This window comes from Lytechinus variegatus, chromosome 3 (genome assembly GCF_018143015.1).
Source record: "Lytechinus variegatus isolate NC3 chromosome 3, Lvar_3.0, whole genome shotgun sequence".
In the NCBI taxonomy this organism is placed as follows: Eukaryota; Metazoa; Echinodermata; class Echinoidea; order Temnopleuroida; family Toxopneustidae; genus Lytechinus; species Lytechinus variegatus.
This window is the reverse complement of record NC_054742.1, coordinates 14762434-14782882: the sequence shown is the minus strand read 5'-3', so window position 1 is coordinate 14782882 and position 20449 is coordinate 14762434. Positions and strand designations below refer to the sequence as shown.

General features: G+C 39.4%; 1 protein-coding gene across 1 annotated transcript in view; it reads left to right on the top strand.

Annotated features, from left to right (window-relative positions):
- LOC121410298 (inhibitor of growth protein 3-like) overlaps positions 1–5898 on the top strand; it is a 57384-nt gene extending 51486 nt beyond the window's left edge. The window contains exon 11 of the mRNA XM_041602292.1: positions 5593–5898. Within this exon, the coding sequence (XP_041458226.1) occupies positions 5593–5742 (150 nt within the window). The 3' untranslated portion in view covers positions 5743–5898. The remainder of the gene's footprint in view (positions 1–5592) is intronic.
- The last annotated feature ends 14551 nt before the right edge of the window (positions 5899–20449 follow it).

The window sequence follows — 20449 nt, the reverse complement described above, 5'->3', positions numbered from 1 at the left end:
ACCACTCCGGTCTCCACTTTTAATCTAAGCGAGATCTTTGTAAACAAAAAAAAAAAAAAATTCTTGTTTTTCCTTTTTCAGGGTAGAGAGAGGTACCGAGGAATGGGACTAACACAGCCCCAGAGGACCTGGTGCCCTCCACGGGGACCGTCCCGATTGCAAGTTTACAGAAGTCGGCCGCCTCCAGGCGAGTAGGAGGGACGCCGCGGTGAGCGCCCGGCGGCGGTGAGTATGAGGGTGCGTCGATCAGCATTCCGAATTTGCGGTCGGATGCTAAGAGAAGGAAGGCCGAGACTGTGGTGCCACGGTCTCGGACAAAGGAAAAAGTGGTAGCCAAGGCTTCCAAGCCTAAACTAGGTCCTGCCGCCGCAGCACCCATAGGGCTATGCGACCCACCGGCTACCGGGTCACCAGAAGTCCGGAGGGAGAGTGCGGTTCTCTCCCCCCGGCACAGGTCAGGATCTCTGCCGTATAAGTCGTCCTCCGTTGACAGCATCGGGAGAGATCGCCCAGCCCCTGACCGCGAGAGGCGTCACACAGACTGTAACCACAATCTGATCGTGACCACAATCTGACCCCGTCAGATTCGGGTGAAGTGAAGGGGCGGCAAATCGTAAGAAATCACCCGTGCCTCTTGTGCCTTCTTCTGCCCCGGCCACGCCGGCGGAGGCCGCGAAGAAGAAGAGGTCGAAGGTGAGGTCGGACAGCCCTGTTGCCATGGGCGTCCCTCCTTCAGACCCTTGTGTCAGTGGTCAGATGTCACAGCTATTCATGCTGCTACATTCTGCTTTCGAGCAGTGCGGGTTCACCCCACCCTCGACGTCTACTCACCCCGCTGATGCCCCTGAGCATCAAGCGAGACAAGTGGGCAATAACCACCAGACACCCGGGAAATCCTCGAGCGATTCTGTTAAATCGCCAGCCAGTGCACCGACTAACCGGGTGCCCCAAGATCGCGTGTGCTTTCCAGCATTTTCGTCGATCTCAGAGCACGTGTCCCAGCCGACACGCGGGGCCACCCCGGCGCTTACTGGACAACCCCCCGGTTCAGTCCATAGAGCGAGACTCCCTTTACGAACAGTGCGAGGACAACCCCTATCCTGCGGTCGACTTTTCAGTAAGCGCTCAGGCGCTGCTTGACAAGTATCTACCTCACATCTACCCTCCGAGCGGGGGTATTGATGAAGCAAGGGAGTCCAAATTTTCTCGCCCCAACTCTTCAGGCGCTCCGAGCTCAATCGGCCGAATTGGGGGTCTCGGAGAGTGACGGGGTCGCTCTAGACGAGGCGGCTCCTACGACGAGGAAGCCGCCAGCTCCGAGGGTGTAAACCCACCCCCGCTCTGCTGCTGCCCGGAAGCGCCAGGCTCCGGCACCGCCGTCTCGAAATTTTCAAGCCTCTCGAGGCTAGCGAGAAGGCAGAGGCAGGGGGGGGGGGGCGATTATTATGCAGGTACTCCCGAATTCGCCCTCTACGTCAAGCTCACATACGGCGACGACTCTTTCAGCGGTAACTCTCTCCATTCTCCCCCCTAAGCGGGCCCGTAGATTGGAGGTATGAATCTCTTACATACCGCATGCCGCACTTCTCTCGTGAGAATGTTTGGCTGCTTTGAGAGGACAACCTATCACGTCCGCGGACCGTCCGCCCAGGCGACGGGACCGTCGCTTTTCTGGCCTGAACCTCACTTTCTATTCGAAAGTAAGGGTGCCCTGTCTTACTTAGCTCCTACCCTTGTAACGCCAGAGTCAGGGCTAGTACAGACACCTGTTCTCCAGCGATCGCCGCTGAAGAGAGGGCGACTCTGATATGAGCACCATCACCGCTCAGCGGTATGTCTCACTATCTCATAGCTCTCCGAGCTTATGAGTATGTATATTGGATCTGAATGTCACGGCGATTAAAAGTTCTCCTGTGCTTAATAATCGCTATGCCTTCACCACCCGGTGCATTATGGTTATGTTAACCTATTTGTCTCGTATTCGGGCGGCTCGTACGAACCCTGCCCGAGCTGCCATCACCGGTCGTCCCCCCGGACACCGCCGGCAGCACCCGCACCGAATACGTGGAAGGAATCAGCTTTTCATATGCTAGATATCCCTCCTGTTGACATTCACAGCTGTTCCCCGAGTCTTTCCCGGTTGGGTAAACATCATCTCGGAGGAAAGTAACCGCCGTACATCTCATGAGATTGTTGGCTATGTATGTGCGTTCAAACTTGTTTAAAGCCCCAGGATTCTCTGTCGGCATTCTATGCCTACTTTCTGGGCACACCCACCGTACCGGGTCGGCGAGTTCACAACAAACTGTACACCGCCAGACCATCGGTCGAGCTCTAACTGTCTATCTTATAGACTGCCCTCTATGTGGGTCAATCTTGCGGGCGTCTCCGCCGTTCCCTCCGTGTGCGGAGTGGTCTACGGTGGATGTCTTTACCGTGCCCGTTTGTCGAATCAGCTTCTTTCTTAGAAATTTTTTCACGGCACACTCGAGTCGCCCCGCATGCTGCTTTCATCCTCCTTCCATGCAATGCATGTGGCCAGGGTCACCGCATGACCGAGGATGATGTAACCGTGGATGGATGTATGCTTATGCCTTCCTAACCACGATCACTATGACCCGCCTTCTCTCGGGCTGACTGTGGATGAGTCTCTCCATGTAAGTGATTTACTTCACTGGAGTTCTTCCTTTAGAAATTTAGATTCTCATCCCCCGCTGCTTAGGGCGTCATTTTTGCCGCCCCCCGCAGCTTTTTGGAGCTCCTTATCTTACCGATATCGGACTGTTCCACGCTGCCGCAACCGGCGCCGGCGGTGCTTGCTCTTACGATCACCTGAGAAATAGGCCTCGTGACTGTTTTCATAAACAACTGGTTCTCACCGCAGACTGATGGAAATTTTGTGATTACTTCCTCAAGTCTCCTTCGCTTGTTTCTTCAAGCAAGGACTTCGACACTCTTAGCCAGTTTCCGTCCCTAACTTGATAGGACAGGGCCGTTGCTACCTCATTCGATTCCGTTGGGAATGTAACGGTTGACGTATCATATCTGGCGATGTCTGTTCGTTTAGAGCATCTCTTGATGGTCATTTACACGTAATATCGTGACAGATTTTTTTTTCGCCAGCTCCCTCTGGCGTACGCTTGCTGCTGCTAGGGATTCCCCTGCCCAGCGGACAGCCATCGCAGCCTAGCCTCACGGGCTCTCTCGGCGATGGTGGCTTGAGCCAAGCCACCTCTTCCACCGCGGGCACTGCACCCTCAGATGGGTGCTTCAATCAGTATGGGAGAAAGGGGATCCTGAGTTCTCTCTCGATCACTCGGTCTAACACACTTTTGTCGTGATGTGTACCGCGCTGTTTCCCTGACACGCCCGGTTGAGCTGTTTTGACCAGACTGCTCTATTCTACATAGGCAACATGTCCGCGGCATTCCTTATTAACAGGATGGCACTCAGTCGCTTTCTCGACCCTTGTCTGCCTTATGAGTGGTTTTCTTCCTAAATCCCTACTCTCCGTCGTTTCTGGTCCCCTTCGGACCGCTAGTAACTTTTTACCACAGCTCTCTATCAGATTTCTGCAGATTTTCTGCCCTCACGTATTTGAGACAGATATCGAATTCTGGGCGCTTTCTCCCACGCGGAGGCTAATTCTGAGATATCTCGCCTTCTCAGATTGGTCGATTGATCACTTACTGAGCCTTAAAAGCTTCAGTTTTCCGATCACGATTCTTGTTGAAATTTTCAACAAATTCCGATTCTTACGCTCTAGTCAGCAGGTGATGTTGTTCTCCTGACACTAGGCCGAGGGCCCATGATACTTAGTATTCCTGAGTATACAGGGCATTCCTCTCGAGGACATTTTTGAGGGCCGCCTTTTGGCGCTCAACTAACTCCTTCACTTCTTTCTACTTGAAGGACATTCCGTCCAGCGAGGCGAGATTTGCTGCTTCGGCGCTTAAAGCAGCTGCGGCTTTTTCCCCCTCTCCCTAAAATTCGTTGTTTTTGTTTTTTAAATTTTCTTAGGCTTACAATTGAAAACATGCCTCCCTACGGTTTGAGTCCGTGCTGGTCTAGCAAATCAAGTAGATGTATGGAGTTATTGAAGTAAATTATGAAAATACTTACCTGATTTTCTTATTTACGAGATAACTCATACATCTACTTGATACCCTCCCACCGACCCTCCGCCTTGCGTAGCAACATGTTTCAACGTATGGGCTTGCGAAAGGTGAGGAAGATGGACGCTAATTGCGCGGTGATCATGGGTAGTAAGCCTGAACGGGAGAGGGCGCGCTCGCGCTTTTTAAATTCTTGGGAGTTCTTTTCGGGTATGGCAGTCCAGAGGGCTGAACTAGCAAATCAAGTAGATGTATGAGTTATCTCGTAAATAAGAAAATCAGGTAAGTATTTTCATAATTTCTTGTACAAAGTCAAAGCAAATTGAGTTTTCTACCAAAAATCATAGATGTATGATTAATTCATGTTTCCCTGGTCTGAATGAATTTTTCTTTGCAGTTTATGATTGCAAAAGAGTCTTTGACAAAGTTCGTTAAAAATACATAGGAAAAAATAAAAATAAAAAAAGACCACTATGAAACATAATAAATTTATCTAATATTGCAATATTTTTCGGATACATTTGCTAGGAACACCACAACACATTTAGAGCGTTATTTTATTGGGAGTTAAAGAAAAAGTTTGTTTTGGCATACAAATTACGCATAAGTTTTTTGCATCTGTAAGGGTTAAAGTCTTGTTATGAACAAGATGTTATGCTGCTGACACATTAAAATGTACATGTAGTATTACTTTGTTTTTACTTAGGTTTTTTTTTGTCTCGCCCACCAGAGGTGAAGGCGAGACTTAAAGGCATCAAAATGTTGTCTCTCCGTCACAAACATTATGACACACAACTCTGCAACCTTAAGTCACTTTTCGACCAAACTTAGATGGTAGATGCACTTAGGGGACCTCAGTGTTATGCTATAGTTGGAGGTCACATGGTAAGGTCAAAGGTCATTTTCAGGTCAATGTTAAAGTTTAATTGTAAGACACTTATGACACATAACTCTGCAACGGTAAGTCACTTTTCAATAAAACTTGGAAGGAAGATGTACTTAGGGGACATGCATGTTATGATGTAGTGGGGGGGGGGCACATTTCAAGGTCAGAGGTCATTTTTCGGTCAACATTTAAAGTTTACATGCAAGACTCTCTTATGACACATAATTCCGCTTCCGTTAGTCAATTTCAATTCAAACTTGGGTTGTAGCTGTACTTATATGACCTGCATTGTGCTCGGAGGTCACATGGTAAGGTCAAAGGTCATTTTTAGTTCAACATTAAAGTTTACCTGCTTGCCTCTTACGAAAAATGTCTTTCCATCCCAGTTATTTCACAATGAACTTTTGATACAATTCTGTTGCGTGCCCTTGCAAATCGCGATATTTCTGGTCATTTCACAAGTGGGAGAGACACAACATCGCTTATGCCTTGTTTTATCAATTAATGTTCTTAATCAATTTCTTATTATATGTTCTAAGAGTCCATAACGTTAATGGATATAATGATGACTGTTGTATTTGTTTCTTGCAGTGTCCGATTGAATGGTTCCATTATGGTTGTGTAGGGATCACCAACCCACCTAAGGGCAAGTGGTTCTGTCCACAATGTGCCTCAGCCATGAAACGTAGAGAAAAAAAGGATCCACCACCATCGTCATCATCGTCTCACAAGCAGAAATGACTATCAAAGAAGATGAAGAAGGACAAAAAGAAATCACGATGATTATTAATGATATATTTTATACTATGATAGTGCTCACTAAAAGGAGTCTAGTAAGAGTATTCATATGCATGTGTTATATCATCATATCTATCATGGCTTGAATACCTGCAGTTGTAACACAACAGGAGCACATCATCGCAGTGGCTATAGATGTTACGATCATCTGTGAAAAATTCCTAAACAAAGAAATTCTTGATGGACTTGTGGTGAGCTGTTGCAACAGAAGTGATTAATAATAAATAATAATACATAAGATTTATATAGCGCACTTTCCATCTTGATTAGATGCTCAAGGCGCTTCGAGCAGAACAACAAAAACTATTTACATATACATGTAATACATGTCTGAACAATAAGTCAATGTCTATCAAAAAACACTTTTATACAGGTAAGTTTTCAGGTTGCCCTTGAAGGTGGTCGCTGAAGTCTGGGTTTTCAAACTGTGTGGGAGAGAATTCCACAGGCTAGGTCCTGCATGAGCAAAGGCCCGCTCCCCGCATGATTTCTTAGCAACTGGAATTTGTAAGAGATTAGATGATGAGGATCGTAAATTTCTTGAGGGTTAGTAATGATGCATCAAAGACCTATTGTAACTGGGGGAAGTTCCATTGACTGTATGAAAAATCAAAAGAAGGATTTTAAAGACTATGCGTTCCTTCAGGGGCGACCAGTGAAGAGTTTTCAATATAGGGGTGATGTCGCTGCGCTTGCTAGATAGAGTTACAATACGCACAGCTGCATTTTGCAACCTTCGCAATTTTCTAAGTTGAGAATCTGGTAAGTTGTAAAGGAGGCTTTTACCAAAATCGAATCGTGAAGAAATTAGTGAATGTACCAGTTTCTCTGTTGCTGAGCGAGTGAGATATTTTCTTATGAAGCCAATATTGCGCAATTGATAACGAACTGATCTACAAATGTTTGTAATTTGGTTGGACATGGACATGTGAGCATCAAAAATAACTCCAAGATTGCAACATGATTTTGACAAGGGGATGTCATTGCCAGAGATAGAAATGGAATCAATGTTGAATTTCTTAAGTTGAAACTTTTGAGCCAAAAACTAAAAACTCACTTTTACTACGGTTCAAAAGTAACGAGTTAGACTTCAACCAAGTGTCATTGTCCATTATGCATCTTTCAAGATTACCCAGGGCTTGTGTGGCACTAGTTTGATCGGGTGAAAATGATACAAAAATCTGAATAAGATTGAAAGATTGTATTTTTGATAACTTTTCAACATGATTCACCAAATGCAGAATGTTTTTGTTGTGCTGAATGAGAAAAAGCCATTCATGATGATAAGTTATGCAAGCATGTTTAAGTGCGTTCAATGTATAGTAGACTTGAGTCATATTGTTTTTCTTGTTGTTTTATTAAATCAGTTTAACAACTTCATTCTTTATCCATATTACAGAGGTCCGAACATTAATTTAAAAAATTGAACAATTGTTATTGTATGAGTGCCTTGTATTTTCATTTGTTTCCCAATGTCATTGATGACTATGATGTATTTTGTTAATGGAGGTCAATATTGCAATGCATCATTGATGTTTAATGGACTTACAAAGACAACAAACTTTAGCCTTCCTTTGATGCAGTGATACTCACCACCTTTTGATTCTGGGCATCTTAGCGAGAACATGACACTAGCGACTACCAAGGCATATCTGATCATTTCTTACCCCTAAAAGGACTGGGGGCGGTCATCCCCCCCCCCCTCGACGCTTAGCGTGGCTTTTCCAGAACACACAGGGGTAGAGCCCCAATATTGACTTTTTGTCTTTTAAGTCTTGCAACTTTTGATACCAAATTTGTGATGTACAGGTAAAGCATCACGATGCCACATGACTTTTTATGTGACAATGACACGCCAAGAATGGCTCATTTTTATACTTTGTGTACAAAGTCTCTGGGAGATAAATTCATAAAAAGGTGACTATTTTCCATTCTAATTAGTCTGCTTAATTAACTTAAAAGTTTGATTTAGTTGTTTAATTATCTGTAATAATTTCCATTAAAAGAATGAAGAAAAAAATACAACGAAATACATAAGAAGTATAAAAACAAAAGAAATATAATTTTCATAATTTTTCTTTGTGAAAACCTGTTAAAGAGATTACAAAGATGATATTTAGATGAAATAATGAAAATCTGAAGTGAAATTGGGTGTTAGTTTAAGTGGTAAACAATATGCGTGCCAACTTTCTTCACGGTCGAACAGAGATCAACAGTCAAATGAGTTTGTACTATGATGTCGCAAGTGGCTATCCATAGCTATACCACATCTTTAGACCAGAGTTTGAAGTAAACCGGACTTCAGAATACGGGCTGTAATGTTGAAAATTATAATGAATTCTGGTTTTTTGGACTCTCGGATAATTGTTAAGTGTGGACAAGTTTTGAAGTGATCAGTTTTATAATGGCTATCAAAACTCTGCAGCTGTTGATCAACCTTGAACTTGACTAAATCTTGGACTTCATAATATTTGCTCTGAATTTAGGAAGTGGACTTTGAAGTTGGAAGGAGGAACATTGTAAATAAAGCTATAATGTGTGGGGCTTCATAGCTTTAGTTGAAAACTGAATGATTTGTTATACTTTAAAAGAAAAGTGAAGTTTGTAAACATACGACTTCTGTAAGATTTGTCTTAATATCACACACATTTTTTAAACATGTGGCCGGAATGAGAAGTTGGGCTTAATGCCTTGGCATAGCATCCGTTGTCTGTTGTCTGTTATCCATCCATCATTTGAATGCTGTCCTACTTTGCTGTTTCATGTCTGATTTCATTTTTGTATGCGTTATGCAAGGGAGCACTAGGTGTGGGTATTTTAGGCTACGCAGCAGCATTGTGAAAACATTAAATATGCTCATTTATGTGCATTTCTTGACATCACATTTTTTCCAACTACATGTAATTTTTCTTTTTTGTTTTATCAGATAAAATTCCATGAGTTGCATCAACATAGAATTTTAAAGTTTGTAAAAAAAGAATCATCTATGTTAATTCATCTAAAATTTATTAGAAAATTATACTAAATTGATTTTCTCCTTCATAAAGTATGTAAACAAATTTGTATTTTTCAAAATTTACATTGTGTAATGAATTTTGTGACTTGCCCTCCACCGCTTCCGTTTTAATTTTGTATTTCACCAAACCCAACACTCCATATGAAAGTGAACCATAATTATCTTCAGTTTCAGGCCTCTTGCTGTCCAGCACAAATACTTAAACTAAATTTGAGGCAGAGCTTGAGCCAGCAAAGCCCTAATAAAACTGTATTTTCTTCTTTATAATGAAAAACTACAAATCGGTGTGGTCATCTTATGATTAACCAATGTGAGATGTTTTCTGTTGGCTTTCGACATTTTTCGCGATAAATCCGCCGCTCAAATTTTTTTGACCGCGTCATTTGCTGACTTTTTACTTTCAAGTCTCGCGCAACTTTTGAGAACAAAATTGTGACCCCCGGGTGCACGGTTCCGAAATTACTTAACATTTCGTAAGTGCATGCAGACCCAAAATCAATCAAGAACATGAATTTGTGTACAAATCCAATGCAAATAGAGTTTTTGGCAAAAATTCATAAAATATATCCTTATTTTTCCTTTTACTTCTTCAAATCAATTAATTTTATCTTGTTTATGGTCAAAATAAAGTCCCCGACAATTTCCATTGAAAAACAATAAAAAAAAGTAAAAGAACAGAAATACATAAGAAATTTAGAAAACAGTAGAATACATAAGAAAATAAATCTGATGTTGAAATTTTTGAAAAATAGATTTGATCAGATGCCTATCTAGAGTTTGTGGAACAAAAATTAGCATTTTAGGGGCATTATTTTATTAAAGCAAACTTTAATTTTACGCATAGATTAGCAGCCCCCCCCCCCCCCCCCCCCCGTCTTCTTATGCGTCAAAATAGCCCAGTCTATTTAGGGTTAATGATTTTATTATTTTTTGTGTGTGTTTGCTCTTGTGCATTTTACATACAAAATTATTGCTTGTTATAGGTATTTCACCATACTATTTTACCTCCACGCCCTTATTGACATGGTTAAACTTTGTAATTCTGAAGGTTCGTAATTCAGAAACACGTAAATTGCCCAGGCGCGCCGGAACACTTTCAGTTTTGGGGGGGCAAAATCCCGAAGGGGGCACAGTATTTTTGACAGCGTGAGATACCGAAGCGATCGAGCGGTAGAGGGCGTGGGGACCCCCCCCCCCCACGGTAAGGACTTTGTGTAAAAATGGAGTTTAAAAGTTACGTTTTTAAGAGAATTAAAAAATAAATTTCTTGAGAATTAAACATAGAATTCACTACGAAAGACTATACTTTATGAGAAGAAGAAGTTTATGAGAACCTATGAAATCTACGCGCAAAACGATCGCTTAATTCGGAATGTGGTTTTCGTGTCTGATCAATTAAATTACGTAATACGCTTATATTGACTCAAAATACCAGAAATTACATTTTTCATGCAATATCCTTTCAGAAATATTTATTTATGTACATTTACATACACGGACGACGCGAGAAGAAGAAGCAGAAGAAGCGTAACAACAGAAACAAAATACATTCTAATGAATGTCTTTTTAAATTCAAAATGGCGGCTGTTCTGACGTGGCAGACGACCATAAGCGCTTAAATACCCATTCTATTTAAATCATTTCTGACCTCAGCATTGGAGAGAGTCCCTGATTATAAATACATAGGCAAAACGTTTCATATTTTGTAACTGGAGAAAAAAGAAATATGACCTGCTTAATTATTGTCTAACAATTTAAAACTTTCTGAAAATTTAAAACATTACTCGATTTATGTGTTTCCTTTGACATGTTTTGTATGGCTGGGAAGCACTTTTGGATGACCCCTTCAAAATCTTCTTTTTTCTTTACATATTTTCTGGGGAAAATGTGACCATAACTAGGAAATGATGAATATCAAATTCCTGGAAATATTCATTGGTAAATAATCATGAACTAACAAACTACGGCGGTTCATAATGTACATTATGTAACATTATTTAGAAGAAAACAATTACATTCCAACAGCGGATGTGGTTGACGGTACACCATGTGGAGTTTTCGAAAAAAAAAAAGTGGATAGAGGAAGAAGTGAAATTGATAGGAGGAAGTAGACAGTGAAAGTCGAGTAAAGTTTTGTTCAAATGAGCGTAGTCCTGATAAAGACAGTAAACCAAAAAAGGTTGAAGAAGAGGCTTGATTAGTTGATAGATGAGTACTCCTGCTCTGCACTCCATTCGCCGAATCAAGCTAGCATCTTCTCATTTATCCAATAAGCAACTACTCAATCCTCTATAACTCTTTAAACTTTTCGGTTTTACAGCTATTTTCAGATTCCATATGTTGCTCGAGTAACTAGCGTTCACGCGCGTTGGTGATATCGGGAGGGGGGGCGTTTCATGAAAGGACTTGTCGGACGTTTTATCCGAAAAGTCCCATTTCATCCGACAGTTACCATAGTAACAGTACCTCTCAGCCAATCAACATCAGAGAAAGATGTCAGATCTGACAACTTGTCGGATGAAACACTCCCCAGGTCCGGGAGCGTTTCATGAAAGGACTTGTAGGACGTTTTATCCGACAGTTACTATGGTAACAATGCTTCTCAACCAATCAGAATACAGGAAAGTTGTCAGAACTTGTCGGACAAAAATATTTATGAAACACCACCCCGGTCTGAGCGTTTCTGGGCGACCGCGCGTTTGTTAGCCGACACAGCCAGCATGCAAATTTGCGATTCGGTTTTAGTCTGAAATGTATTCATTAATACTAATAGGCCCCCATTCCACAGAACGGAGACCATTGAAAGATTGGTGAGGTCTTACAGCGGTCTTCAAGATCAATGAAATTTGTCTTCTCTGTGGAATGGCTCAGAAAGACCCCTCAAAGAACTCTGAAAGACTGTTGGATATTTCTTGTCGTACTGGTCTCAGACTTGTCCTCTCGAGATCTTTCAATGGTCTTTCAGAGATTTTTTATGCAATAAGTGATCTTTCAGAATTCTTTCCATGGACTTTGCCTGGTCTTTCAATGGTCTTTCAATTATCTCTCATGAGTCTTACAGTGATCTCCGCAAAAATCTTGAGAGACTGCTGAAAGACTGCTGAAAGACCACTGAAAGACAATTTTCCTGTAAGACCGTTGTAAGACTGTTTTGAACCGTTTCAAGAAGTTTGGGAGCCCATGAAGACCACTGAAAGATTGGTCAGGACTCGCGTAAGACCTCAAAGACCATTGTAGGTTCATTGAGAGACCTCTGAAAGATCAACCAAAATTCATGGTCTTTCAAAGGTCTTTCAGCGGTCTTGTTTATCACACTGTAATAAGATGGAAAAGGGGCTTATCAAAGGTATGTTTCACAGAGGGACATGTTCGTCAAAAGACGCAAGGCTTACTATGATGTGTAATTGCCCCGTCAGGGGCGAAATTTTTTCATTTTTGACAAAAGAAATGACAATTCTTAGGCAGAAAAGTGCCTTCATCGTTTACTTTTGTCCTTAAATAATATAATTTTTCTACTTTTAGGGGGGAAAATTGGGGGGGGCAAAATCTCGTTTTGCCCCCCCAAATTTTTCTTTGGGGGGGCAAGTGCCCCCCCTGCCCCCCGCTTCCGGCGCCCTTGAAATTGCCTATACCTCGATGTTCGTTAATCCCAAAATGTAACAGGGTTCGTTAATCCGAACATTTAATCATTACGTTTTCAGACTAGCGGACCTTCGTAATTACGAACCTCATTTCGCTTTCGGATTTACGAACCTCACTTTGTTTTCGGACCAAGGAACCTTCGGAATTACGAACCTCATTTCGTTTTCGGACTTACGAACCTTCGGAATAACCAAAGGTTCGGATATTCCGAATGTATGCGACATACATGCGATACATGACATAATGTCATGTATCGGCCAAGAAAGGAATTCAGAGCAAAATTATGTTTGTATCCCCCATACAAAGTGAGATTAATGATTGGCTTGTGATGAATCAAATTGAAATCGAACAATATTCTTTTGTGATCCCGGGTCTGCCACTGCTATGGTTTACATTTTCCTGGTGTACAGAGTCACACAGATATATTTTATGACCAGTAGATGTTGCTATGTCAGTATGTTCATGTGATATCTATGGAGTAACATGTTTAAAACAGTTCGTAAAGTCATTCCAATATTTTTTTCCTTCATTCTGAAATGATTCAAAATTTCAAATTGGCATGTTGCCCCTTTATCCCTTAAAATCTTTTTATTTTTGCTGTTCTTTGGCGGATGGGAGGAGGGGGATGTTTTATTAATCTCCCCTCAAGATCTCGATTTCGTGAACGCTACAAAAATTTGAAAAATTTGCATACTTGTAGTGTTCGATGTAATCTACAAGGCTGTATGGTTAATTTTTCTGAAGAAATATGAGTTTTTTTCTATATGAATAGATCATGCTGATTTATGCTTAAATCATACTTTTGCTATATTTTGCTAAATCCTAGAATGCCAATTTTTTGGTCTCGCCCACCAGAGGTGAAAGGCGAGACTTAGATCAAAATGTCATCCGTTCGTCCATCACAAACATTTTGACACGTAACTCTGCAACCATAAGTTACTTTTCAACCAAACTTAGATGGTAGATGGACTTGGGGGACCTGCATGGTTATGCTGCAGTCGGAGGTCACATGCTAAGGTCAAAGGTCATTTTTAGGTCCATGTTAAAGTTTACATGCAAGACTTTTTTGACAAGTGTTAATCTGTGCCAGTCATTTCACAATGAAGTTTCGATACAATTCTGTTGCGTGCACTCGCAAATCACAATATTTGTGGTTATTGTCATAAGTGGGAGAGACACAGAATCGCTCATGCCTTGTTTGTGTGAACATTCTTTGTAATATTTCTAGAATTATGTTTGAAAATGATTTTTTTGTGTATTTTGTTTACCGGATAATGAATTCCTTATGTATTTGGGCCTTTTTCCAAATTTATTGCAGACACTTTTTTTTGCATAATAATGCCAAAATCAAGTACCTTCAGCTGATGAACGAAAAAACAATCATATCTTTATTAATAAAGTGAAAAAGTCAGTTTTCATTGAATTTGTACACAAAATCAAATTTTTAGCAATTTTGAGTCCACATGCACTTATGAAATATTGTTTTATTTTCGAACCGTGTACCCAGGGTCGCAAATTTGATCTCAAAAGGTGCACAAGACTTGAAAATAAAAACTCAGCAAGCAGAAGGGACAAGAAATTTATTGCGATAAATGTCAAGGAGTGCTGAATCAGCCCCCCCCCCCTCTTATTAGGGTTAAACCTAATAACTCTTTTAGATAAGTTCTTGTAAGTATCTCTCTTGTCTCATCAATATTATTTGCTTTGTCACTTGAATGTCTGCCAGCAAAAAATCTTTCATGATTTTCTTGTTTTGATTGATATATTTAAAAAAAATGTTGATTTGAGGTGTAGATATAAATTTTGTAATATGTGAATGTATGAAATTGTTATTTATAACTTGTCATTCTTGTAAATAATATGACATTCAAAGTGGATTTAGCTGCAGTACTGAGAAAGTAAGGTCAGAGATGGACCATTAAAATATGAAAATTCTATGCTCTTGTGAACTGTAAGAAATTTTTCCTTCAAGTCAAGGTGGAATGTGTTGAATCCTTGCAGCGTCTTTTAGCAGGAATCCTGCCAAGCATTTTCAACAACTTTTTAAATTGTGTTTTCTGCATTGTTTGTCTCTGACTGAACAGGATTCTTCCAAAAAAGAAGAATGAAGTAGAGAGCTGAGAGAGATGAAGAGAAATTATGTGAAGGAAGCATAGATGGAGCCGAGAAAAGTAGGGTTTCAGGGAGTGCAGGGTACTACATAACCTTTTAGAAATGCTTGCTCGGTCAGGCAAGTAAATGTTTAGATAGTTGGAATATACTCGCCCAAAATCTATTTCACTTGCCCTAAAAAATCCTTGGGCAAGTGCTTATAATATTATGTAGCCACCCTGGAGTATTTTGAAGAAGGAAGGAATGAAGGATTAAAGCCCGGGGGGCCACTTACATTGAAGAGTGGATACCATGCGCGACCAAAAAAACACGTAAAAAGGATGTCCTTTTCACGATAGGGCACATTACGTTCGTAACGTGATAAGGGTGTCAAGAACACAAAAATAATGAAAAAAGGGTATCTATTTCACTAGGAAAATTACGTGTTTAGGGTTGAATTTGCGGGGATGATAAAACAAAATTAAAATGTTTTATAAAGGATGTCCTTTTTGCCCCAACACTTCGTGTTTAGAGTCTGATTTGCGCGAGGTGTAGAAGGTGGGGTCGTACTAAACCAAATAAGGTAAAGCCAACGGCCGAAGGACCCGTAACAATAAAACATTCCTGTACTTGTTTAGGGGTCCATTTCAGGGAATATTTGCCAAGAGTATCGTTTTGTTTCCAATACTTGTTAAGGGTTGGGTTTCACACGCCAATACTTGTTAAGGGGTGCATTTTCAGAATATGGAAATTACGTGTTTAGGGTGCTTTTCGAGACCCCATGGTCGCGCATGGTATCCACTTGTGAATGGAATTAAGTGCCCCCCCCCCCCCCCGGATTAAAGGGATGGTCCGGGCCGGGGGTCCGGGGTGAAAATATATCTCAATACATATAGTAAAATTCACTGAGCAAAACGCTGAAAATTTCATCAAAATCGGATAACAAGTAATAAAGTTATTGAAGTTTAAATTTTAGCAATATTTTGTGAAAACAGTCATGAATATTCATGAGGTGGGCTGATGATGTCACATCTCCACTTTCCGTTTTCTTATGTTATTACATGAAACCATAATTTTTTCATTATTTCATGCATGAATAATATGTCTCCTTTATAATGAAATAAGTTGCAGCAATAAATATCTAAAGCACTAAATCAGTTGTCAGTCCAACTTTTCTAGATCTTGGAGGAAAAGTTTTGAATAAACCTAATTTCAGATGGTAAAATACAAAAGAACAAGTGGAGATGTGACATCATCAGCCCACCTAATGAATATTCATGACGACTGTTTTTACAAAATATTACTAAACTTTAAAATTCAATAATTTTGTTATCTGATTTTGATTTTTTTTTTTTTGCTCTACTCTATTAAGCTATAAATACTTTCAGCCAAGCCCGGACCATCCCTTTAATCTGCAGGAAGGAACAATACTAATAGAGAAATGAGAGAATTTGCTTGAATATTGCAATTAACATGAATGATCACTATGTTCTTCATGCAGATGGATGCACACTTTCTACATTGTTACACTTCAAATATGATTACCAGAAACCAACCTGGAAGAAAGGAAATTGTGTTTTGAGGTGTTATTGCCCGGGGTTTATTGCATGATACGGTATCTGAGTAGCAATAGTACACGTTGCGTTACATAGACCGTACCATACCGGTATACCACAAGTGTACACGCGCATTACCGTACGCTGCCCAATCGGCGCTCAGTTTACGTATTTTCCTTTATGTTTCATTCAATTAGCTACGATACCCTTACTTCTATATGTCATCTGAAAAAGAAAATACTGGAAAATTGTTCCATAGGATAGTAATGATATGTCTTCAAAGCATCGCTGTGTAATTCGCCGTTTTCGTCACCCCTTGCGCCTGCCCATTCGCCGCTCATCACTGCCCTAACCCCGCTCACTTAGCGCGCGCATTCATAATATACTAGTAGAAGGCCTGACTTATTCTTTTTTCTACCTTTTTTACTTGCACTTCTGAGTGAAAAAGTGTGTAATTTTGTTGTGATTGAATATAAATATTGACAAGTTTTATAGTACAATACACTGTATAAATGTTCCTTTCACCAAGTGCAATTATTTTTACGGTTTTTGTTGCTTTTTCTTACTGATCTGCGCCTATATCATTTTTTTTATCCTTCAAACTTTATTCCGTATTTTTTTATGAAATATATTTTAAAAAAAAACCTTTCCCGACAATTTGTTCACTGATTATAAATTGTCTAATAATATGAATATGATTCTAATCTATTCATGAATTTTATGAGTGTATAATTATAATCTATTATTATTTCGGAAATGAAAAGTATGAAATTCAGTGGAACATAGTAGGCTACAACATATCAGAGTATATTGAGCACCCACTGGACTGATAGGATCAAATAAATTACTGTAGTCAATAAAGACCATTTGACCCTGTCCAGTTCTTATACATAAAATCGGAAGCGGATAAAAAGAGTCAGCATGAACAAAAAGCTTTAAAGAACAATATATATAATAGAATATAGTCAAATTAACTTATTATTGATAATTTACAACTTTTAAATAAAACGCTATAAAGCTCTTTTAGCACATTCACCATTCAAAAAAATCAACTTGAGTCCCCTCCCCCTCCCCATTTCGTTCCATTATTTTTTTAAAGAAATAATTATTTGCATTCTCCTTCAGGTTCTAATTCCAATTTGTTGCTTTTACACTGTCTTGACTCATTATTTACAAGTATGTATTCGTGTATCCCCCCTTTTTGTTTACTTTTCGTTTACTCTTTTTATAATTTTTCCCCTACTTTTTCTTGTGGTATTGATATTTTATGGGACTCTCACTGCATATTCTTAATTTGGAGCCTTCAACCAACTTGCTTTGCTTTTACGTTTAGCTCCCTCATATCCACAACTCTCACTTCTTTCTTTGTCATTATTTTAGAACCAATTACAAGAATACATTTAGTACTTTTTTATATTGTTGTATAATATATTTTTACGATATTTTGCTTATCAATGAAAACTTTTATTGTGTAATATTATTGTTTGTATTGAATTTTTGATTTTTTTAAAATGTGAAATGTTGATGTGAATAAACCTTGAACCTTGAACACTGGAGTCCGATAATAAATAAATATATATATATATATATTTTTTGGGGGGGTTCCCTAATACTGACTTTCATTTAAAACAGCTCATCTTGAAAAACAACAATAAATATTTAATCAACTCACTGGTTTCAGTTCACATTCGAACTCCCGTCAATGTAGATAATCGGAGAGAGAAAAAGACACTCAAGAAAAATTCGATTTGTTCAAAATATATTGGTCAATTTAAAAAAAAAAGGGAAATCTCCAGAAACATGACAAAGTTTCATCTATTCAAATCAATCAGGAAACTACTGACCGAGTTGGCTTCTATAGGCCTATTAGCGGGAAACTTTTTCTTACATTCATTTAAAATCTTTATTTTATTTATATGAATCAAATAGTCCTACAGATAATGGGCCTATAACATGAAATATACCTATCATTAGGCTCATAAGCTATCACAAAGGCCTAATTGCACATCTATTTGATGTGACGTGTATCTAAACCTTGTTTAATTCCAATTAAATTTTCCCTAAATTTCATACTCAGAGTAAGTAATCGTAAGCATCAAAATATGAATAGGCCACATAAAAACAGCATAACGATCGATTATATAGCCTTTATAGACTTGCAGGGGCCGCGGAACCAGGGAGGGGCTTCATCCCGAACAAAACAAAACTATCCCTATCAATGTCTCTAAGTTGGTTGTACGTCGGTATGCAGTCTTTAATAAGAGTTGAAATTGATATACATCGAAGTCTCATTTTTAGCATTGATGACCCTACGATTCGTTATATAGAGCAAGATAATTTTGGTAAAACCTTTTCCAAAAAACTTTGGGCCAGGGCAATGATTACAATTAAATCTCGAGATACCTCTGGTGAACAATGTTGAAATAATTGACACATTCTTTTGATTATCCTTCAACATTTCTGTAAACGTCAACCTATCTGCCTGCTCCATGAGGGGCTTTTATTTGCCGTCACCCTCAGCTAAAGGAAAAGCGGAAGAGAGAGGGAGAGAAAAAATTGAAGAAGAAGAGAGAGAGGAAAATGTAAGAGTATAAAAAAGACAACAACGGAAGGGATATCAATCGAGGCCGGAATAGGAAAATAATAAAATGAAAATAAATAATAGGAAGGAAAATAAAAGGAAGAAGACAGGACGAAAATAAGAGTTGGGGGACCGACAAATACATTTCATTTAGAACAAAATAACTATTCAGCTCGCGCTTCGCGCCCGCATTGCCCGTTTGTTTCATTATTCATGTCTTGTTTTCAAGTCATTCTCGGTTTGCAAGTTAAAACATCAGTGCTTAAAATGTCTCGTTTTTTCTCTGAATATAATACTCTCGTCGTGAATTTTGTTCATGACTGAATTTATATGAAACTCGCTCTCTTTTTTAAAGACTTACTTTATTATTCACGTCTGCCCTAGCTAGGCCTATACTGAATTATGACCTGAAATAAATTCAGACATTGCTACATTGTTTACATTTAATTTTCATCTCATATTATAGATTCACGAGTTGAATTAGTAGAGTAATCAGGTGTTACCATGGCAACTTACCATTACCATGCATTCAAATGAACTTATCCATGCAGAACACTCTGTTGTCTTCGAAATTAATTTAAATGAGTTGGTCGAATATAGATTTTGGCATTTTCCACCATTCATCTTTTCCCACCATAATGTTGATTTATGGTGACAATTCAATAAATGCCCCCAACGTACAGGGCCAAAGTTCATTGACCTTAAATTACCTTTGACCATGGCATGACCGGAACTCACTATAGGATTTTCACTGACTCCCTTATTTCTAAGTTTCATGATAGCTATAGAAATCAATAGGCGTACTACAAACTTATGAATTTGAAAACCTTATCCTGTTTTAAGATTTCAATGTTTACGACGCTGCCCTCGCGTCGACGACGGAAAAAGCGGCGCCCTGTCTCTGCAGACATTAAGACAATTGTATTTTTCTGCGAGAAAGATAAGCCGTTACCATGACAATGGATCTTTTGCAACTAATACTTTGATGACTTGATAGGCATATATCTAGAAATTGATTTTGGAAGGCTAAGAATGATGATTGGACCATTTAAATATTGACAGGGGAATATAGGCTCAATATGTTATTTTTTTAAACATATTAATCCGTTACCATGGCAACGGCGAAAGGAGGTGCAAAACTGGCAACAAGCGGATTGGTTCAGCACCAACAAAAAATAAAGGAAATGACACAAAAATATCAGATTCTAAAGAAATGTCTACTTGAAAAATATGACGATTCCGTTTATATAGGCCCTATATATACTCTAATAATGATTATCATTATACAATCAGGGTGAGCGGAGTTAGGGCAGGCTTCTATCTCAAGGTATCCCCTCGCTAATTCATTCACACAGCAAATATTCATTCCTAAGAATTTGTCATGTTGACATATCTAGGACCTCTCTCACCTGCGACTCACACATTTTCATTCATTATATAAAAATATAACAATTTTCACGTGTTTTTAGGAGTTTTTAAAGTGATTGAAAAAACCTTAATCTGGTGCAGTTTCGGTGCAATTAATCGAAGTTCAAACAGTTATCGGGTTACTTTACACTTTAACACAGTATTTCACGATGATTTACGAAGGGATTAATTTTATTTTTCCACACTTTGTTTTTTCATGTAATGGTCTCCTCTTGGATGCTTAATTATGCGAGTATACAAAACAATAAGGAATTTGGGACGAATTTAAAATGATAATCAAAATAAGCAGCGTGCGCATCGCGCTTGTGAGGGTGAGCGAGAATTGGGCAGCGTACG